This window comes from Dryobates pubescens, chromosome 2 (genome assembly GCF_014839835.1).
Source record: "Dryobates pubescens isolate bDryPub1 chromosome 2, bDryPub1.pri, whole genome shotgun sequence".
Taxonomy (NCBI): domain Eukaryota; kingdom Metazoa; phylum Chordata; class Aves; order Piciformes; family Picidae; genus Dryobates; species Dryobates pubescens.
The window spans coordinates 15,592,282-15,610,743 of NC_071613.1; the positions used below are offsets into that span (position 1 = coordinate 15,592,282).

At 51.7% G+C, this 18,462-nt stretch overlaps 1 protein-coding gene across 1 annotated transcript in view; it reads left to right on the top strand.

Moving 5' to 3' along the window:
* TTBK1 (tau tubulin kinase 1) overlaps window positions 1-17,836 on the top strand; it is an 84,005-nt gene extending 66,169 nt beyond the window's left edge. Inside the window, exons 13-14 of the mRNA XM_009903831.2 lie at window positions 14,170-15,755; window positions 16,975-17,836. Of these exons, the coding sequence (XP_009902133.2) occupies window positions 14,170-15,755; window positions 16,975-17,377 (1,989 nt within the window). The 3' untranslated portion in view covers window positions 17,378-17,836. The remainder of the gene's footprint in view (window positions 1-14,169; window positions 15,756-16,974) is intronic.
* The last annotated feature ends 626 nt before the right edge of the window (window positions 17,837-18,462 follow it).

An 18,462-nucleotide genomic window follows, 5' to 3' on the forward strand; every position in this document is an offset into this window, starting at 1 on the left:
GCTTCTGCAGCAGTCAGCCCCAGGTGTTACAGGAGGAGGCAGTATGCCTGTCTGAAGCAGTCAATGGTCTTTTTGCCTTTTTGAGGTGGAAAAACCTCAATAAAGATCAATTTTGGATATGTTTTTTTTGCACACAGGATTTCTGGAAAGAGCTCTGTTCTTTCTGACTGAACAGCAATAATCAGCATCTTCCCTAGCCTGCTTACAACTTAGAGAATCATAGAATTGGTGCAGTTGGAAAAGACCTCTAAGATCATTGAGTCCAACCATCCACCCAAGACCACCATGGCCATTCAACCATGTCCCCAAGTGCCATGGCCACAGGTTTCTTGACCACTTCCAGGGATGGTGACTCCACCACCTCCCTGGGCAGGCTGTTCCCAGGCCTGACCACTCTTGCAGGAAAGAAATGTTTCTTAACACCCAGCCTGAAGCTCCCCTGGCACAATTGCAGGCCATTTGCTGGTTGAGTGACTTGTCAGTACATACATACATAGAATACATAGAATAAACCAGGTTGGAAGAGACCTTCAAGATCATCGCGTCCAACCCATCAACCAATCCAACTCCGCCCAAGCAACTAACCCACAGCACCAAGTACCCCGTCAAGTCTTCTCCTAAAAACCTCCAGTGATGGCGACTCCACCACCTCCCCAGGCAGCCCATTCCAATGTGCAATCACTCTTTCTGTATAGAACTTTTTTCTAACATCCAGCCTGTATCTCCCCTGGCGCAGCCTGAGACTGTGTCCTCTTGTTCTGGTACTGCTTGCCTGGGAGAAGAGACCAACATCCGTCTGTCTACAACCTCCCTTCAGGTAGTTGTAGAGAGTAATAAGGTCACCCCTCAGTCTCCTCTTCTCCAGGCTAAGCAACCCCAGCTCCCTCAGCCTCTCCTCATAGGGCTTATGTTCCAAACCCCTCACCAACTTTGTTGCTCTTCTCTGGACTCGTTCCAGCAAGTCAACATCCTTCCTAAACTGAGGGGCCCAGAACTGGACACAGTACTCGAGGTGCGGCCTAACCAGTGCAGTGTACAGGGGCAGAATGACCTCCCTGCTCCTGCTGGCCACACTGTTCCTGATGCAGGCCAGGATGCCATTGGCCCTCTTAGCTGCCTGGGCACACTGCAGGCTCATGTTCAGTCTACCGTCGACCAGCACCCCCAGGTCCCTCTCAGCCTGACTGCTCTCCAGCCACTCTGACCCCAGCCTGTAGCTCTGCATGGGGTTGCTGTGGCCAATGTGCAGAACCCGGCACTTGGATGTGTTAAATCTCATGCCGTTGGACTCTGCCCATCTGCCCAGCCTGTCGAGGTCCCTCTGCAGAGCCTCTCTACCCTCCAGCAGATCAACTCCTGCGCCCAGCTTTGTGTCGTCAGCAAATTTACTGATGATGGACTCGATGCCCTCGTCCAGATCATCAATAAAGATGTTAAAGAGCAAGGGGCCCAGCACTGATCCCTGGGGCACACCACTGGTGACTGGCTGCCAGCTGGATGTGGCACCATTCACTACCACTCTCTGGGCTCGGCCCTCCAGCCAGTTCCTAACCCATCTCAGTGTGCTCCCATCCAAGCCATGGGCTGACAGCTTGGCCAGGAGTTTGCTATGGGGAACGGTAGCAGTTGAGCTGCTTGTCTTTTCCAAAGGTTACCCTAAAGCTGATTAACAGAATTCTTCTTTACTAACTCCTCTAGGTTGCAGCTTCTTGGAGATGAGAAACCAAACAAATGCCATTAGGAGATTGCTCTGCTCTGTGCTTCAAACATTTCCTCCAAAGGGCTCCCTTTGGAGCGGTTAACTACCTCATTTGTCTGTTGTTTCAGTAGCATCCACCAGGCTTTGGTGCCATCTTTATCACAGCCTCTTCTGAGAGAACTGAGAATTTGTTTTGTAGTAGAATCCTTCTGCAGTCAGGTGAAAAACCAGGGCAAACAAACACCTTACTTCAGCCTTTCCAGAGTTTATTCAGAAACAACGCTAAACAGTCACAGCACTCGCGCCTTCCTGCGGGCTCTTAACCCAAAAGATCCTCAAGTGCTTTATCTTCTCTCCTGTGAGTCATTCCCCTGCTGTTTGGCCTGTGGGGACTGCTGGAGGAAGTCAGCAGCAAATGCAGCCTTTTCAGAACACATCAGGATGAAGCCCAACACGAGGGTTTGATTGCACAGGGAGAATTTTAGGAGGCCAGAACACTACTTCATCCTCTGGAAACTGTCAGGTGGGACCTCTATACCAAATAGTATCTCCTACAATGTCCTCCAGGCATTTCTTTGACTACAGGTCACCAGGAACTTTACTTCTTCTCTCGTGGTAAAATGCACTCTCTGAGTCTGGTGCTGTGATCTGATGTAAATAAACCAAGGCAAGAAAATGTTTAGCGCTGCTGCTTTCGTCCTGCGTTGTAAACTAGCTCAGCAATAGGATGCACTGTGAGACGGACGAGCAGGGAGCGTGGAAAGAAGTGTTCCATCCTTTCCCTGCTTTCTAATGCCCTTCCCTCTCACGCCTCCATCAGTCAGTTTCCCAGGATGTCTACCTGTGGAACTTCTAAGTGCTTGGCAGGGGCACAGGATTAATCTGGGAGAATGCAAGGAGACTCTCTACTGCTCATCTGGAAGGACTGGTGACAGATAACCCAGGGTGTTTGTCCAGGGGCTCTAGCATCTCTTCCTTAGGCCAGGTGGTGCCCACTCACGTTTGTGTCACAGCCACATAACACTGAGCCAATGGTTTGATTTATGTTTATTGTAAACTGCTGGATTAGATGAATTTTGCTAATGGTTGTCAATGGAGATTTATTCACACCACTCTTTGACCTTCACCTGGATCTGAGACCATTTTGTAGCTCTGACATTGAATAAGCAAGGGCTCTTTTATTGCATTCTATTAAAAACCAACCAACCAACCAAGGAAGGTTTTGTTTGAATTGTTTATGTTTCTGGGGTTCCTTTGGTGACAAATGACCTGTTTGGAGATAGCTGTTGTGTGTCTGTCTAGTTCTCCTTGGCAGTAACAGATCATAGAAAGGTAGGGCTGAAGGGTTAAAACTCGGAGAGCAGAGCTCCAAGCGCTGCTGGACTAGGGAGTAGGGATCAAGTCCAACCCCCCCTGGCAAAGCAGGATCACCTAGGGCAGGTGGGCTAAGGCTTCAAGAGGCTAGCTGAGTAAAACTGCATTTCCTAGCAGACAAGGTCTGAAGCTTTGAAACTCATGAGTGATTTGCAACCCCTTAAGTTCCTCTTAGTGTTCAATAGTGAATAAATTGCCCCAGAGAGTTCTCAGCTGGAGAATATTGGGTGCTTTTCTTCTTGACCTGCTTCCTCCTGTACGTTGCCAGCCCTCCCCAGAGTGACTGGAAGAGGTGCCACTTTCTGGAGAGACTGACCAAAGTTAAGTTAGATGTGCTTCCTGATTTCACTCTTGTCCCCAGGGTGGTGTTGGGCTGCTTTTTGCTGGAGCTTCCATTCCTGATTGTATGCACGTTTATATGTGTTCGTGACCCACACGTGGAGCCTGAACGGCCACACGTGGTCATGCCTTACAGAAGCATCTCTTGTGCCAGTCATGGGCCACTGTGCACACAGCCAAGTGCCCCAAAGGTTGGTGCAAAGAACAGATCTCTGATCAGTGACAGAAAGTATCCCTGTGGTGTCTGGTTGGGCTGGCACATTTGGCCACCTTTGCACGTTGCGGGTCTGACTTGAGCAACGTCGTCTGGCCCGGTGTGGAACAAGTGTCCCTCTGTTTGCCATCAGCTGGTGGCAGAGCGTTCTGGTGACAGGAAGGGTGCTGCTGCCACCTGGGATGGAACTCCTTAGTATGCAAACACCTGTTTTGGGTACTGTTAAAGCATTCAATAAAAGGTGCAAAGGCTGGTGACGGTCACGGCGCTGCCTTCCTTCGGGTTGCACTTTAGTACCATGCCTTTTGTGTTCGAGTCATTGCAACACCCAGTTCTGCAGGACAGGGCAACATTCTCTTCTGGGAAAGTGTGTTCTAAGTGTGGTTTGCTGTGTTTGCAACTTCTTTGTGTGAGGCCTGCTGTGGAAAACAAGCAAGCAAGCAAGCAAAGAAAACCGATGTCACAATGAATGTACCTTTTAACCAAGCTGCTATCCACGTAACCTGGGGATTGGAGGAGAGATCCCCATCTTACACCGACTTGCATGTTCTCTCTTAGTGTTGGGAAAGAAAAATGCTTGATTGTTTGGAGGTTTTATTTTTTCATATGCAAAGTATTTCAAAGTTGGTTACCTCATCCTAGTGCACTTGCCTCAGAAAGAACCCCCAGGGCTTCCTCCAGCGCCCCCCCATGAGCTCCTCCGTGTCATTAACAAGTGCAATGAATTGATCTGGCAGCCTGAAAACACAGGAATGGCAAATTGCCTCTGAACAAGTCAGCTAAGGAGGTTTCCATGGGACTTCTCTTGCCCCTTCAGCTTGATCCTTCCTAAAAGGAAAAAAAAAGCCAGATCAGGTTCTTACACAGCACTGCTGACTTGTGCTTATTTTTGTGACTAAGAAAGATGTTTAGCTCTCAGATTCTCCTTTTTGTTGGTTTGTTTTTCCCCCTTTTCCTTGTTTCTTGCTGCTATTCAATTGCCTTTACAATTAGGGACTAGAACAATTTTGGGATTATCATTTTCCTTCCACTTTGCTTGACATCTCCTGAGCCTCTTCTGAGTGAGAAGCATGAAATGGTACCTCCCCCCCCTGCCCCATGTCTTTTCAGACAGGGATGCTCTGCATTGACTCTTGCTGGAGGCACTGGTGGGTGCAGAGGTGGGAACCTAAGTGGCAGGCATACCACCTTTACAGAGCTGTTGCTTCCATCCAAGATGCTAGGAGAACTGGCACAAACCCAACAACATGTGAAAGCACAAATAGGGAGGAGCAGAGCAATGATCCAGCATAGGACTGGGCTGTCCTATTCACCTTGGGTTAAACTGAACAAAACCACCACCACCAACCACCCAAACCCAGCAGCCCTGAAGAGAAAGGCGGTGGAGGGTTTGATGGTGAGATGCTGGAAAGAAGAACATCTCTCTGACATTTATGGTGCTGATTCTTGGAACACAGAGATCCTGCAAGCAAGTGTGGCAGCTCTGAAGACCCCTGCTACTTTTACCTCATCTGATGCTGATGTTGAAGAAAGAGCTGCTTCAGAAGCTTGGATTCTGTTGATTTACTTCTTTGTACCACTTGCTGTGGTCAGTCCTGCCAGGTCTCCCGGTCCAAAACAAGCTTAGTCTATGCTGGCAGAGGATAATGTCACTTACAGGATATGCTAAGGTCCTGATAGCATCCAAATCAAAGCTGTTAGAGGGAAGACCAGACTATGGCTCCTGCTGTCTGCATGCCATCTGCATCTCTCAGGACTAAGGCCTCTTCCCATTCCCAGGGGAACAATTAACGTCATGTGGGGAACTTGATTTCTGCTTCTCAGACTTGCCAGCTCCCATGAAGAATCTCAGGGACCAGCATATCCTTCCTTTGCATTACCTTGTGTCACCTGTTAGACTTCTGTTGCTGCTAAGCAGGAGAGAATTCAAGCCATGTTTGACCCACTGCTGCTCAAGCAGGAGGTGAGCGTGGCTTCCTGTAGTGAATTTCGACTGAGAGGAGACAAAAGCTGTAGGTAACCTGTTGTGCTCCCTGCTTTGCTTGAGAAACCTCATCTGCTGGGACTTGAGTTCACTTGAAGCAGTTGATCTCAGGAAAGTCCCCTTCAAGCAGCTCTCCAGTGTTAGGAGGCACAGCAGAAGGGCTTCCTCAGGTTGCCAGAAGTCCTCATCGATTGCTAGGGACAGAAGGTTTGAAGGCGGTGCGGCAGTTGGTCTCAGGTGCAGGGCAGCAGGGAGAGGGGAGGGGAAGCAGCCTGCCATAGCTTTAAAGGAGGTACTGAGTAGGGATCCATTGGGAAGGAGAGAGTTGAACTGAAAGGATCCAAAGCTTGTTTTCCTTGAGTCTTTTTATTCTTCCTGTATCTACTCCCTTAAGAGCCTAAGGTCACCCCCTGTTTTTTGTACTGCAATAACACTGTAATATATGCTTGCACTAATTCTTCTGGCACACTGAGCATGCAAGACCAATTGAAAGCTTTTTTTTTTTTCCTCTTTTCCTCAGAAGAACCCTCCCCCCCCCTACTGTATGATTTGTGTACATAGAAATACCCAGAGAGGGTTTGGAAAGCTGTTTCCTTGTATAAAAGCATGCCTTGATTTACCTTGTATGTAGACCACGCTGTAAATGCTGCAGAGTACTGTAAAAATCCTACACTTGAAACCACAATGAACAGGCAATGTCATCAACAACAACAAACAACAAAAAAACAAACAAAAAAGAGAAGCTGTGCAATGGATTTTGTGCCTTTTTTAAATCCATGTATGTTAACCCAGACAATCTGAGAGAAAAAGGTTGGAAAAAAACAAGGGGGGGGAGGGGGAGGGGAAGGGGGAAATAATAATAATAATAATAAAAACAAACAAAAAAGCTTGTATACTACCAAAATCTTATTAAAGAATCAAAAGGCAGCACCTTGGTGATGGCTGGTGTTTGGGGTTGCTTTTTGGTTTGGGTTTTTTTTGTTTGTTTGCTTTTCCTGCTTTGCTTTTCTCCTTCCTTTGCTTTCTGGCCCTAGGAAGGTGTCCTCTGCTCGTCCTCAGGCACGTGGGAGATGAACTCTGGTAGAGAACTGAGAGTTTAACTATCATTTACTGCTGTGGTCACTGGAAACTGGCATTTGGGACAGGTCTGGAAAGAGCAACAAAGCTTGGTGACCAGTGGTGATGTGTTTCGTGCCCAGGGAGGAATGTGCTGCCCAGGGAGGTGGTGGAGTCACCGTCCCTGGAGGGGTTCAAGAGGGGATTGGATGTGGCACTTGGTGCCATGGCTTAGTCATGGGGTCTGTGGTGACAGGTTGGACTTAGAATAGAATAGAATAAACCAGGTTGGAAGAGACCTTCAAGATCATTGTGTCTAACCTATCATCCAACACCACCTAATCAACTAAACCATGCAACCAAGCATCCTGTCAAGCCTCGCCCTGAACACCCCCAGCGACGGCGACCCCACCACCTCCTCGGGCAGCCCATTCCAGTGGGCAATCACTCTCTCTGTGCAGAACTTCCTCCTAACCTCCAGCCATCTTTGAGGTCTCTTCCAACCTTGGTGATACTGTGATGTAGTTCAGGAAGGGCCAGACTGTGACTTCAGCTTATGTGAATTTAGTCTAGTACCAGTCGGCCACCAACTTGGACAGGTTGCCTCTAACCCCGACTTAGGCAAGCTTTTAGAGCTCTGCTGTAATGGCTACCAGCAGATGGTTACCAGCATCCACACTGACCTAGGCTGGTACAATCCAACCCCTACAGACACAGCAGAAACAGTTTATCACATGAAGGATCTGAAGAACAGGTCTTGTGTGGAGTGGCTGAGGGACCTGGGGTTGTTTAGTCTGGAGAAGAGGAGGCTGAGGGGAGACCTCATTGCTCTTCACAGCTCCCTGGAAGAAAGTTAGGATCAGGAGACTGATCTGAGACTGCCTTTAGCAGAGTCCATCTGCTCCATGATGAATACCTCAGTGTGTGTTTTGGTTTGCCTCTGTAAGGCTGTACGTGGCAGATGTTGATCTGTCAAACCCTACTGAAGGAAGTGGTGGGAAAGTTACCCAGCAGAGAAGGGCCTGGGGATGCTGTTTAACAGCCAGCTGAACATGAGCCAGCAGTGTGCCCAGGTGGCCAAGAAGGCCACCAGCATCCTGGCCTGGATCAGCAGTAATATAGCCATCCAGACCAGGGTGCTGGTTGTCCTCCAGTATTCAGTGCTGGTGAGGCTGCACCTTGAACACTGCGGTCGGTTTTGGACCCCTCACTACAAGAAGGACATTGAGGTGCTGGAGCAGGCCCAGAGAAGGGAAACAAAACCGGGGAAGGGTCTGGGGAAGGGTCTGTGGAGCATCTGAGGGAACTGCTGTTGTTCAGTCTGGAGATGCTGAGGCTGAGAGGCTGCTCACTGCAACTGTAGTGAGGTGGGGGTTCATTTCTTCTCCCATGTATCAGGTGATGGAAATGGTTGAAATTGTGCCAGGAGAGGGTTAGGTTGAGTATTGCTTTCCTACAAGAGTGGTCAGGCATTGGAACAGGCTGCCCAGGGAGGTGGTGGAGTCACCATCCCTGGTTCAGGAAAGGTGTGGCCATGGCACTGTGGGACAGGGTTTAATGGCCATGGTGGCCTTGGGTTGATGGTTGGACTCAGTGATCTTAAAGATCTCTTCCAACCAAAACAATTCTATGATGCATTAATGCCATTGTGGTAATCCCATTCTGAGACATGGTTTAGAGCATGGTCTGAAACAACAGCAGAGAGATGTGGCATTTTCTGCTTTTAGGTTAGGCAAACATTGTGCTTTGGGGGGGGTTTTCCCCCCCTGTACCTGGTGGCTTTTTGTTTGTTTTCACCAAATTACTGCGTTTTAAAAGTTTAAGAGATGGGAGAGAGAAAAAACATCCCCACTTGTGCAGTGTAAGGGAAGGTGTTCCCTTTCCCCTACATCACTGGAGAGCTCCTCAGGACAGCAGGCTGTGCTGCTGGACACTGAGCCTTGCTCTGTGCCATGCCACAGACTGCTTGGCTGCAGGAGCACAGGCAAGCTCTGGGGCACCTTCTCTGTGCCCTCACCAGAAAGCCACACAGGCAGAGCAGGGTACTTGTCATCACTCTTCATTGCTGTAAGGACCTGGTTTGGGTGTGCATAGAATCATAGAGTCAGTAAGGTTGGAAAAGACCTCTAGGATCATCAAGTCCAGCTACCATGATGCCCTGTAAACCATGTCCCAAGGAGCTCTGTCTGTGTGCTTTATTCTGAACACCTCCACCACCTCCCTGGGCAGCCTGTTCCAAGGCCTGGCCACTCTTGCAGCAAAGACTCTGTTCCTACTCTCCAACCTAACCCTCCCCTGAAACAATTCCAGGGCATTTCCTCTCATTCTATCACCTGATACTAGGGAGAAGAGACCAACCTCCCCCTCACTGCAGCCTCCTTTCAGGGAGCTGTAGAGGGCAATGATTTGGCATGGGGCAGGACATAGATGAGCACAATAATGAGCTGGATGCCAGTACTGCTCCCGGAGCCACCAGCAGGTGTCTGCTCCATGCTGCTGTCTGAGAAGAGATGTGGCTCCATTCCTCACTACAGGGGAAGCTGGGAACTTCTAATGCATGCTTGGGACCTTGCTGTAGCAAAGTGGAGATGGCATCTTTGCTAATTTTTGCAGTATTTGCCTCACCTCTGGGATGCAGGAACACTGCTGCTGTCCATGTTGGGTGCTATAAATACCTGAGGATGGAGCCAGTCACTTCTCAGTGGTGTCCAGGGATAGGACAAGGGGCAGTGGACACGAACAGGAACACAGGAGGTTCTTTGTAAACAGAAGGGAAAAATTCTTCACTTTGAGGGTGGCAGAGCACTGGGGACAGGCTGCCCAGAGAGGCTGTGGAGCCTCCTTCCCTGGAGGCATTCCAAGCCCATCTGGATATGCTCCTGTGTGGTTTGCTCTAGGTGATCCTGCTCTAGCAGGGGGGTTGCACTAGAGGATCATCAGAGGTCCCTGACAACCCCCAGCATTCTGTGATTCTGTCTGCTCTTCAGCTCATGTTGTCCAGCTCCCTGCCAGCCCTAATTGCTTAGAATCACAGAATCACCCAGGTGGGAAAAGACCTCAGAGATCATCAAGTCCAACCTAATACCTAACACCCCATGACTAACTAAACCATGGCTCCAAGTGCCACATCCAAGCCTTTTTTTGAACACCTCCAGGGACAGCAACTCCACCACCTCCCTAAGAGCTGAGGGATTTGAAGGTTTGCATATACAGAGAGGAATCCCTGATCCTCCAACTTTACCATCAAACACAGCATCCAGAAAATGGGATGAAGTAGAGCAGCAGGGGGACTGTCCCTGGGAATGAGGGACTCTTTCCAGTCCAGCACAAAGCAAGGTATTGGTCAGGGCTGGTTTATCAGGTGCCAGTCTCACTGGGAAAGCATGCCTGTTTGATCAGGGCTCCAGGGATAGCCCTGTGGCTGCCTTGCTGGGAAAACCAAGTCCAGCCAACAGGCAGAACCCACTCTCAGGCTTCTGAATGGAGTCCTTTCCAAGAAGTGCCTGAGGGAGGAAGCCAGGTGGGTAATGTCCTTCACCAAGGGTGGGTAAGTTCATCTTGCCAGTCCAAGTTCTACACCTGTCATCCTGATATCAAAGGCAGAATGGGGCAGTGAATGCTTAATACAGGACTAATACAGGACCATCCTCAGGAAACTGAAGAAGAGAAGCAGCTGTGGGCTAGAACATCTCTCTTATGAGGAAGGACTGGGAGGATTTGATAGTTTTAGTCTGGAAAAGTGAAGGCTGTTGGGGGGATCTCATCAGTGCTTAGAAACACTGAAGGGGTGTCAGGAGCATGGGACCAGGCTTTCTCCAGTGGTGCCCAGTGACAGGACAAAGGGTAATGGGCACAAACTAGGACATAGGGAGCTCCATCTAAACATGAGGAGGAACTTCCTTCATTTAAGGGTGACAGAGCACTGGAGCAGGCTGCCCACAGAGGTGGTGGAGTCTCCATCTCTGGAGACATTCAAACCCCACCTGGCTGCGTTCCTGTGTGGCCTGCCTTGGCAGGGGGATTTGGACTCAGTGATCTCTAGAGGTCCTCTGCAACCCCTGTGTGATTCTGTGTGACTTCAGAGGCATTGCCAAACCCAGCCTGCATTTTAATTTCTAAGCTATCAAAGGAAATAGTAAATGGATTAGAATTTGTCAGTGTGCATAACAGCTTGATGCTGCCCAGCAGTGGATCCGAAATGTCCCGTGAAGGGCTTGCGTTTCTCAGGCATAGGAACACAGCAGTTGCTCTGCACTGAGTAACAAGCAGATGTTCAGCACAATTTGAAGCTGTGTCATCAGACTGAAAAGCTGTTGAGGACTTTTCCTTTGCCACTAGAGATGAGAAGGTCTCTTCCCACCATCAGGTTACCAGCAAAGGCTGAGAGAGCTGCGGCTGTTTAGCCGGGAGAAGAGGAAACTGAGGGGAGCTCTCGTTCACACTGATGGGCAAGTGTCAGGAGGATGGAGCCAGACTCTTCTCAGTGATGTCCAAGGACAGGACAAGGGGAAGTGGACACAAACTGGAACACAGGAGGTTCCATGTAAACATAGGGGAAAAACTCCTTCCCTTTGAAGGTGGCCAGGCACTGGAGCAGGCTGCCCGGGGAGGCTGTGGAGTCTTCTTCTCTGGGGACATTCCAAACCCACCTGGACACATTCCTATGTGATTTATTCTGGGTGCTCCTGCTCTAGCATGGGGGTAGGACTAGATGGTCCCCTCCACCCCCTACCATTCTCTTCTGTGAAAACACAAGTTTTGGAGCCCTTCTGTCCATGGTTCATACTCTTCAAGGGTGACATGCAATGTGTTATTAACAGGCTGAGCTCATGGAGAGGTTTTAGTTTTCCAGCTCTCTTGATGGAAGGATGATCTAAATGGCCAATTTAAACCCCACTTTGTGCAGTGGCAGTGCTTTGGTTTTCATTTACAACCAACTGTTATTCAGTCCACTCTTTGATGGCCAGTTCCTATTTATTTGGCCTTTTATTTTTGCTTGTTTGGTCAAGGCATGCATGTGAGCTGCAGCTTTGCTGTTGGCATCATCTGCTGTCATCACACAGTCTGCTCCTGGTGGCTGAGCCATGCTGCCTCCACCAACTGTCCTGGTTGGATGCCTGCAGTGTGCCCAGGAGGCCAAGAGGGCCAATGGCATCCTGGCCAGCATCAGGAAGTGTGGCCAGCAGGAGCAGGGAGGTCATTCTGCCCCTGTACACTGCACTGGTCAAGCCACACCTTGAGTACTGTGTCCAGTTCTGGGCCCCTCAGTTTAGGAAGGATGTTGAGTTGCTGGAAGGTGTCCAGAGAAGGGCAACGAAGTTGGGGAGGGGTCTGGAGCGCAGCCCTGTGAGGAGAGGCTGAGGAAGCTGGGGTTGCTTAGCCTGGAGAAGAGGAGGCTCAGAGGAGACCTTCTTGCTGCTCTCTACAACTCCCTGAAGGGGGGTTGTAGCCAGGTGGGGGTTGGTCTCTTCTTCCAGGCAAGCAGCACCAGAACAAGAGGACACAGTCTCAAGCTGTGCCAGGGGAGGTTCAGACTGGATGTTAGGAAGAAGTTCTACACAGAGAGAGTGATTGCCCATTGGAATGGGCTGCCCAGGGAGGTGGTGGAGTCACCATCACTGGAGGTGTTCAGGAGGAGACTTGATAGGGTGCTTGGTGCCATGGTTTAGTTGATCAGATGGTGTTGGATGATAGGTTGGACACGATGATCTTGAAGGTCTCTTCTAACCTGGTCTGGTCTATTCTATTCTATTCTATCCCAGAATCTAATAATCATAGAATCACCAAATCATAGAGTTGTTTTGGTTGGAAAAGACCTTTAAGATCATCAAGTCCAACCATTCTCTAAGTCTACCAAGGCTGGTGCTAAACCCTGTCCCTCACTTTGTATGTCAGCTTTCATGACATACTTGTTGATCACATTAGTGAAAGCAGAAGCCTGTAGAAGACAGAGTTAGGAGCTGCTGGAGAGACATGGGAGCAGAGGAGAGGGTGAAGAGCCCTGCATGAGAACACCAGAGCACTACAGGGACAATCATAGAATCATAGAATGGTTTGGGTTGGAAGGGGCCTCTATGATCATCTAGTTCCAGCCCCCATGCCATGGGCAGGGACACCTTCCACTAGACCAGGTTGCTGAAGGTCCTGTCCAGCCTGGCCTTGGACACCTCCAGGGAGGTGGCATCCATAACCTCCCTGGGCAACCTGTTCCAATGTCTCACCACCCTCACTGAAAAGAATTTGTTCCTAATCTCCAGTCTAAATCTCCCTTTTTCCAGCTTAAATCCATTTTCCCTCATCCTATCTCTACAAGCCCTTGTCAAAAGTCCCTCCCCAGCTTTCTTGTAGGCCCTTTAAGGTCCTGGGAGGCCACTATAAAGTCTCCCTGCAGCCTTCTCTTCTCCAGGCTTGAACAGCCCCAACTCTCACAGCCTGTTCCCTAAGGGAGGTGCTCCAGGCCTCTCCTCATCTTCATGGCCTCCTCTGGATTGGCCCATTCCCAATGGTGAATGGTACTGCAAATTGATCAGGATATTCCTCTAGCACAGAGGAGCTCCTTGAGCTCACTGTGGCCTGAGCAGAGCAGAGAGCTGCTGAAGGGTTGCAGTAAGGAGTGAGTGACTGTGTAAATTATACACACGCAGAGGAATGTTGGTAAGCATGAACAGCTCCCGAGGGATTGTTTGCAAGCAGCTCTTTTGAGTCCAGCTGAAAGACTCTAATGAGGGAAGTCCTTTGGCACATTGGGTTTTTGTCCTTTATTGATAGCTATCTGTGAATCTCTTCTCTCTAAGCTTTGTATCATAGTATAGTATCAGTCAGGGCAGGAAGGGACCACAAGGATCAGGTAGTTCCACCCCCCTGCCATGGGCAGGGACACCCCACACTAGATCAGGCTGGCCAGAGCCTCATCCAGCCTGGCCTTAAACACCTCCAGGGACGGGGCCCCAACCACCTCCCTGGACAACCCATTCCAGGGCTTCACCACTCTCATGGGGAAGAACTTCCTCCTCACCTCCAGCCTGAATCTCCCCACCTCCAGCTTCATTCCATTCCCCCTAGTCCTATCACTACCTGAGAGCCTGAGAAGTCCCTCCCCAGCCTTCTTGTAGCCCCCTTCAGATACTGGAAGGCCACAATTAGGTCTTAAACACCTCTAGTCCTTGTATGAGTAGAATCATAGAATGGTTTGGGTTGGAAGGGTCCTTAAAGATTGGAAGGTCCTTAAAGGTTGGAACCCCTCCCATCCTGGCCAGGGATACCTCCCACTAGACCAGGTCACTCAAAGCCCTGTCCAGCCTGGCCTTGAACACCTCCAGGGAGCATCCACAAACCCTGGGCAACCTGTTCCAGTGCCCAGGTGAAGTGATCACTGCTCAGGCAGTGATGTTGGAAGTGTGGTTGATGAAGTTGCTTTCCTCTGCTGTTAATTCTGATGCCTTCCCTGTCAGTGCTGTGTCCAAAGACTAACCCTCTGCTTTTCTCACCTCTGCCTTCTTCCAGGCCTACCTGCTGAAGTCATTTGAGATGAATGGTCTGCCCAAGGCGGTGCCTTTAAGTTTGCCTTACCAAGACTTCAGAAAGGATGTCTCAGGCTACTGGGAGAAGCCCAGGGTGTCCCAGCGCATCAAGAAAGTGGATTTCCTAAACGTCGTCTTGACTGCTCCTTGCAAGCCTCTGGAGCCTTACCTGGAAATCAATGGGAAAGAGGAGGAGGAGGAAGATGAGGAAGAAGATGACGAGGAGGAAGATGAAGAGGAGGAGGAGGAGGAGGAGGAAGGGAACGAGATCGACATGCAAAGCGGTTCCAGCAGCGAGCTGAGTCAGAAGAGCACAGAGCGCAGCCAGGAGTGCGCTCCATCCACGCTCCTGGCGGACGACCAGAAGGGCTCCAAGGGTCGAGCGTCCACCGCGGATGGGGACCTGGAGCTAGAGGAAGGCTCAAAAACCTTAGTCCTCTTCTCACCAGGAGATCTGAAGAAGTCTCCGATGGCCACAGAGCTGCCTCCAGAGGTCGATCTGGGGACCCTGGCCGCGGTGACGCCGCAGAGCGAGCGGCCGCAGCCTATGGGGAGCCAGCTGGATGTATCCGAGCCGGGGACCCTCTCCTCAGTCCTTAAGTCTGAACCAAAGCCCCCGGTGGCCGTGGCTGCAGCTTCCTCCCCCTTCACCAAAGTGGAGCGCACCTTCGTGCACATCGCCGAGAAGACACACTTGAACGTCATGTCCTCCGGTGGCCAGCTGATGAGGCATGAGGAGTACTGCTCTCTGGGCCAGTTTGAGGAGGTCATCATTGAAGAGGAGCTGGAGGACAACCTGGCCCTGCTGGAGAACGGCAGCATCCACTCGGGGCTGGAAGGGGCAGAGACGGAGAGCTGCGCGCTTTCGGCTAACCACGTCGAGACCGCCTCCGAGACGGTGGGGGAGCAGCTGCCCCTCCCCAGCGGCCTCACGAAGCCTCTGGAGGACAAGCCGGAGCCGCCTGAAAAGGTGGCGCTCTCCCTGGACCTGGAAGAGCCTGCCAAGGGGGTGCCAAGGGACCCTGACCTCGAGAAGCCAGCGCTGGCGGCGGAGCAGCTGAAGCGAGCGGAGCCCCTCCTCGAGACGCCACAGCAGGGCCCCAGGAGGCCGCTGGGCTCCAGGTACAGAAGTCGGATACCCATTCTGTTCTCTGAGGAGGACACTGGCTCGGACCTCTCAACTTCGCTCTCCGCCAAAGAGAGGCTCTACAAGAGGGCAAAGCAGCCTGACTTGGCTCGCCTGGTGATGGAGAAGAGGCAGAGCCGCCTCCTGCGGCTGGCCTCGGGGCCGTCCTCCTCGGCATCCTCCAGCGACGAGAGGCGGCGAGCCTCGGAAACCCTGTCGGCCACCGGCTCCGAGGAGGACACCCACGACTCCGATGACTCCATCCCAAGGAAAGCAGGGAAGGAGAAGGCTCTCCTCCTGGGGAAAGAAGAGAGACCCTTAAGCACAAAGAGCAGGATCCCTCGGCCCATCACGCCGGTGAAACCCCTGCTAGAGGTGGTGAAGCCTGAGAGCTCCATGGCCGTGCTGGGTAACTCCCCACAGGATGCAGCTGTTGCCTACAGGTAAGCCCAGAATGGTGAGCGATGGGCAATGCTGGACTTGTTAAGGAGCACAGCTGGGGGTTTGCTCACCTCCCACTGCTTTACCCTTCTCCTGGCTCAAATGCTTGGTCCATCACTGTTTCCCATGGTCATTCCACCTCGCCAGCCTGTGACATTTGCACGTCCCTGTCTTCTTCTGCTCAGCCTGGCCAAAGGGCCAAGCTCCTCTTCACTTGCCCTGGCTTTGAGGCCCTCCTCCCTTCCACAAGCTGTTACATTTGGTGTGATCCTGCTAATAGCAGATCCCTCCAGTGCTGAGCTCTGAGTTTAACAGCGTGCTTGGCACAGCCATGAGCCTGAGTTTTGAGATTAGAGCTGCGGGGGCTGTGAGGTTGCCTCAGAAGATGGCCAGCATGCAAAGAGCTGAAGAGAGGGAGGTGCACACACCTGGCAGTGACCTGGAGCAGCGTGGGCCACCTCCATGTGAGCTGCATTCCCTACACATCTCTGTGCTTTGATATTTTTTTGGAGATACATGGCTCTCCATCAAGTAAGGACAGAATGTAACTGTAGGTAGACTTTCTGAGTTCACCAGTATTTGGCTCTTCTGCCTGGCCTTGGGCCTGCAGGCCCAGCCCAGGAGCAGAGCTGCTGCTCTGACTCTGTCACAGGTCCAGCAAATTCTGCTGTGTCAGAGAATGGGGTGAAAGGAGAGAATCCCTGTGGGCTGGTTTGCCTTTGGAGACAGTTACAGTCCGAGGCCAACTGGTGCAATCCAGCTCATGGCCACATACCCAGACCGTATCTCCTGCCTTGAAAGAGCTTGCTGCATCCATACTGCAGGTTAAGAGTCCTAGATATGTGGGGCTCAGATATACTGTGGCCACACAGTGCCTGCACACTGTCCCAGAGGGTGCTGGAGGATCAGGGCTAGTTACCAGCATCAGGAGGATGGTGGTCAAACCAGTGCCCCATCTGCTTCGTAGCTGCCATTGTCCTGGTGCTGCAGACTCCTTGTAATTTCACACAGTCACAGAATGCTAGGGGCTGGAAGGGACCTTGAAAGCTCATCCAGTCCAACCCCCCTGCCAGAGCAGGGTCACCTAGAACAGATCACACAGGAACATATCCAGACAAGGTTTGAATATCTCCAGAGATACTCCAGCAGCATTCAGACCAAACCTGCTGGAAGCCCAGAGCCCCTTGTTGACCTCCCTTCCTCTCTTCTCTTCCCCTGCAGACTGCAGGCACAGAGGGCAGCTGGAAGCATCCCAGCCGAGTGCCGGACAGCGCAGGTGCCAGGCCGGCTTCCTCCTTCACCCAGCTCCACCTCTCTTCCTCCACGGAGCAGCTCTCGGAGATCCAGCAGCGCTTCCCCTCGGAGCCCTGTCCTCCCTTCAAGGAACCCCAGCGCTTCCCTCAGAAGCCAGCTGCCAGCCCGGGGGGAAAGTCCTTCTCCCTGCCGGCAGCATAAGCCAGGGACTGCTCTCCAGCGCCTTCCTCCTTCCCCCCGACCTCAGGTCCCAGACCCCCTGCAGTCTCCTGGTGTGGCCAAAAAACGGCAAAGAGGCAAACCCCAGACTCAGAGTCCAGCAACCAAAGGAAAGCAGGTGTCCCTGGAAAACAAGGCAGCTGCCAGATAATGTTCTTCTGCCAGCCCAGCAGACTGGGTAACTTCTGCATACAGTATACACTCGAGATGCTGCAGCACAGCCTCCCACGCTGGACCCACGAGTGCAGAGCAGTAGCTGTACTTCAATGCTTCACTCACTCTCACCCCACACCGATGCCATCAGCTCCCACGGGCCTGAGAGCCTCTGAGCCGCGGAGCCTTCTGCAAGGGAGACATCCGGCCTGCAGCTCACACTTGCTACCGCGCAGCACCAAGCAGCTCCCCGGGCAGCCTGCCTCATGCCTGACCCTCCTCCCTCCCCAGGCAGTCCCCTCTCTCTGTTAGCAATACTGTCACCGACACTGACCCCGTGGCTTTGTCAGGAGGAGCAGAGGTGAGGGGAGCGAGGCCTGCTGCAGAGGAAGGCTCCTGTCCCACAGGCACCTCCCTCCGCTCCCCTCGCTGGCCAAAACTCCAGCGCTGGCCACCAACACCTTGAGTGTGGCCTCTCCTTGTGCCACCTGGGTTAGTGAGGGCTTGTCACCATCTTAGCCGAGAGGGATGGAGGCGTCCTTGTGTCCCAAGACAAGAGCAGGGTCAGGGTGGAGGGAGCTCTCCTTTCAAGAGATGGGAATGGCAGACAGGCAGGGCTTGCTGGGTTCTCTCACCTGCTCCAGTGTGTCCCACAGAGGAGGCCACCTGGCATTGCTGCTCAGTGACACTGCTGCTGTTCCAGCAGATGCCTGTGTTGGGTACTTAGATGGAAGTAGGGCTGTCCTGGCAGCTTGCTGACTGATGTAGAAGGGAGCACACTGCAGCTGCTTCTGTCTCAAATGCCAAGCTGTGATCCGTGGAGGCCACATGTCCCAGCATAGGTGGTTCCTCTTGACCCAGGTGTGGTTGTTCCACCAAACAGAGTTCCAGCCTGAAGATGTGCATAGTCACTGGATGCCTTTAGCCTGGGTGCCCCTCGCACCTAAATTCCTCGTGCTTTATTGTCATGCTCTTGGTGAAGCTTGTGAATTTTGGTTGAAAGTTCTCTGACGTGGCAGTGTGGGAAATGATTATCCTGTAGTATAGTCCAAAGCTGCTGCTGCGTGATGAGAGGTTTGCTGC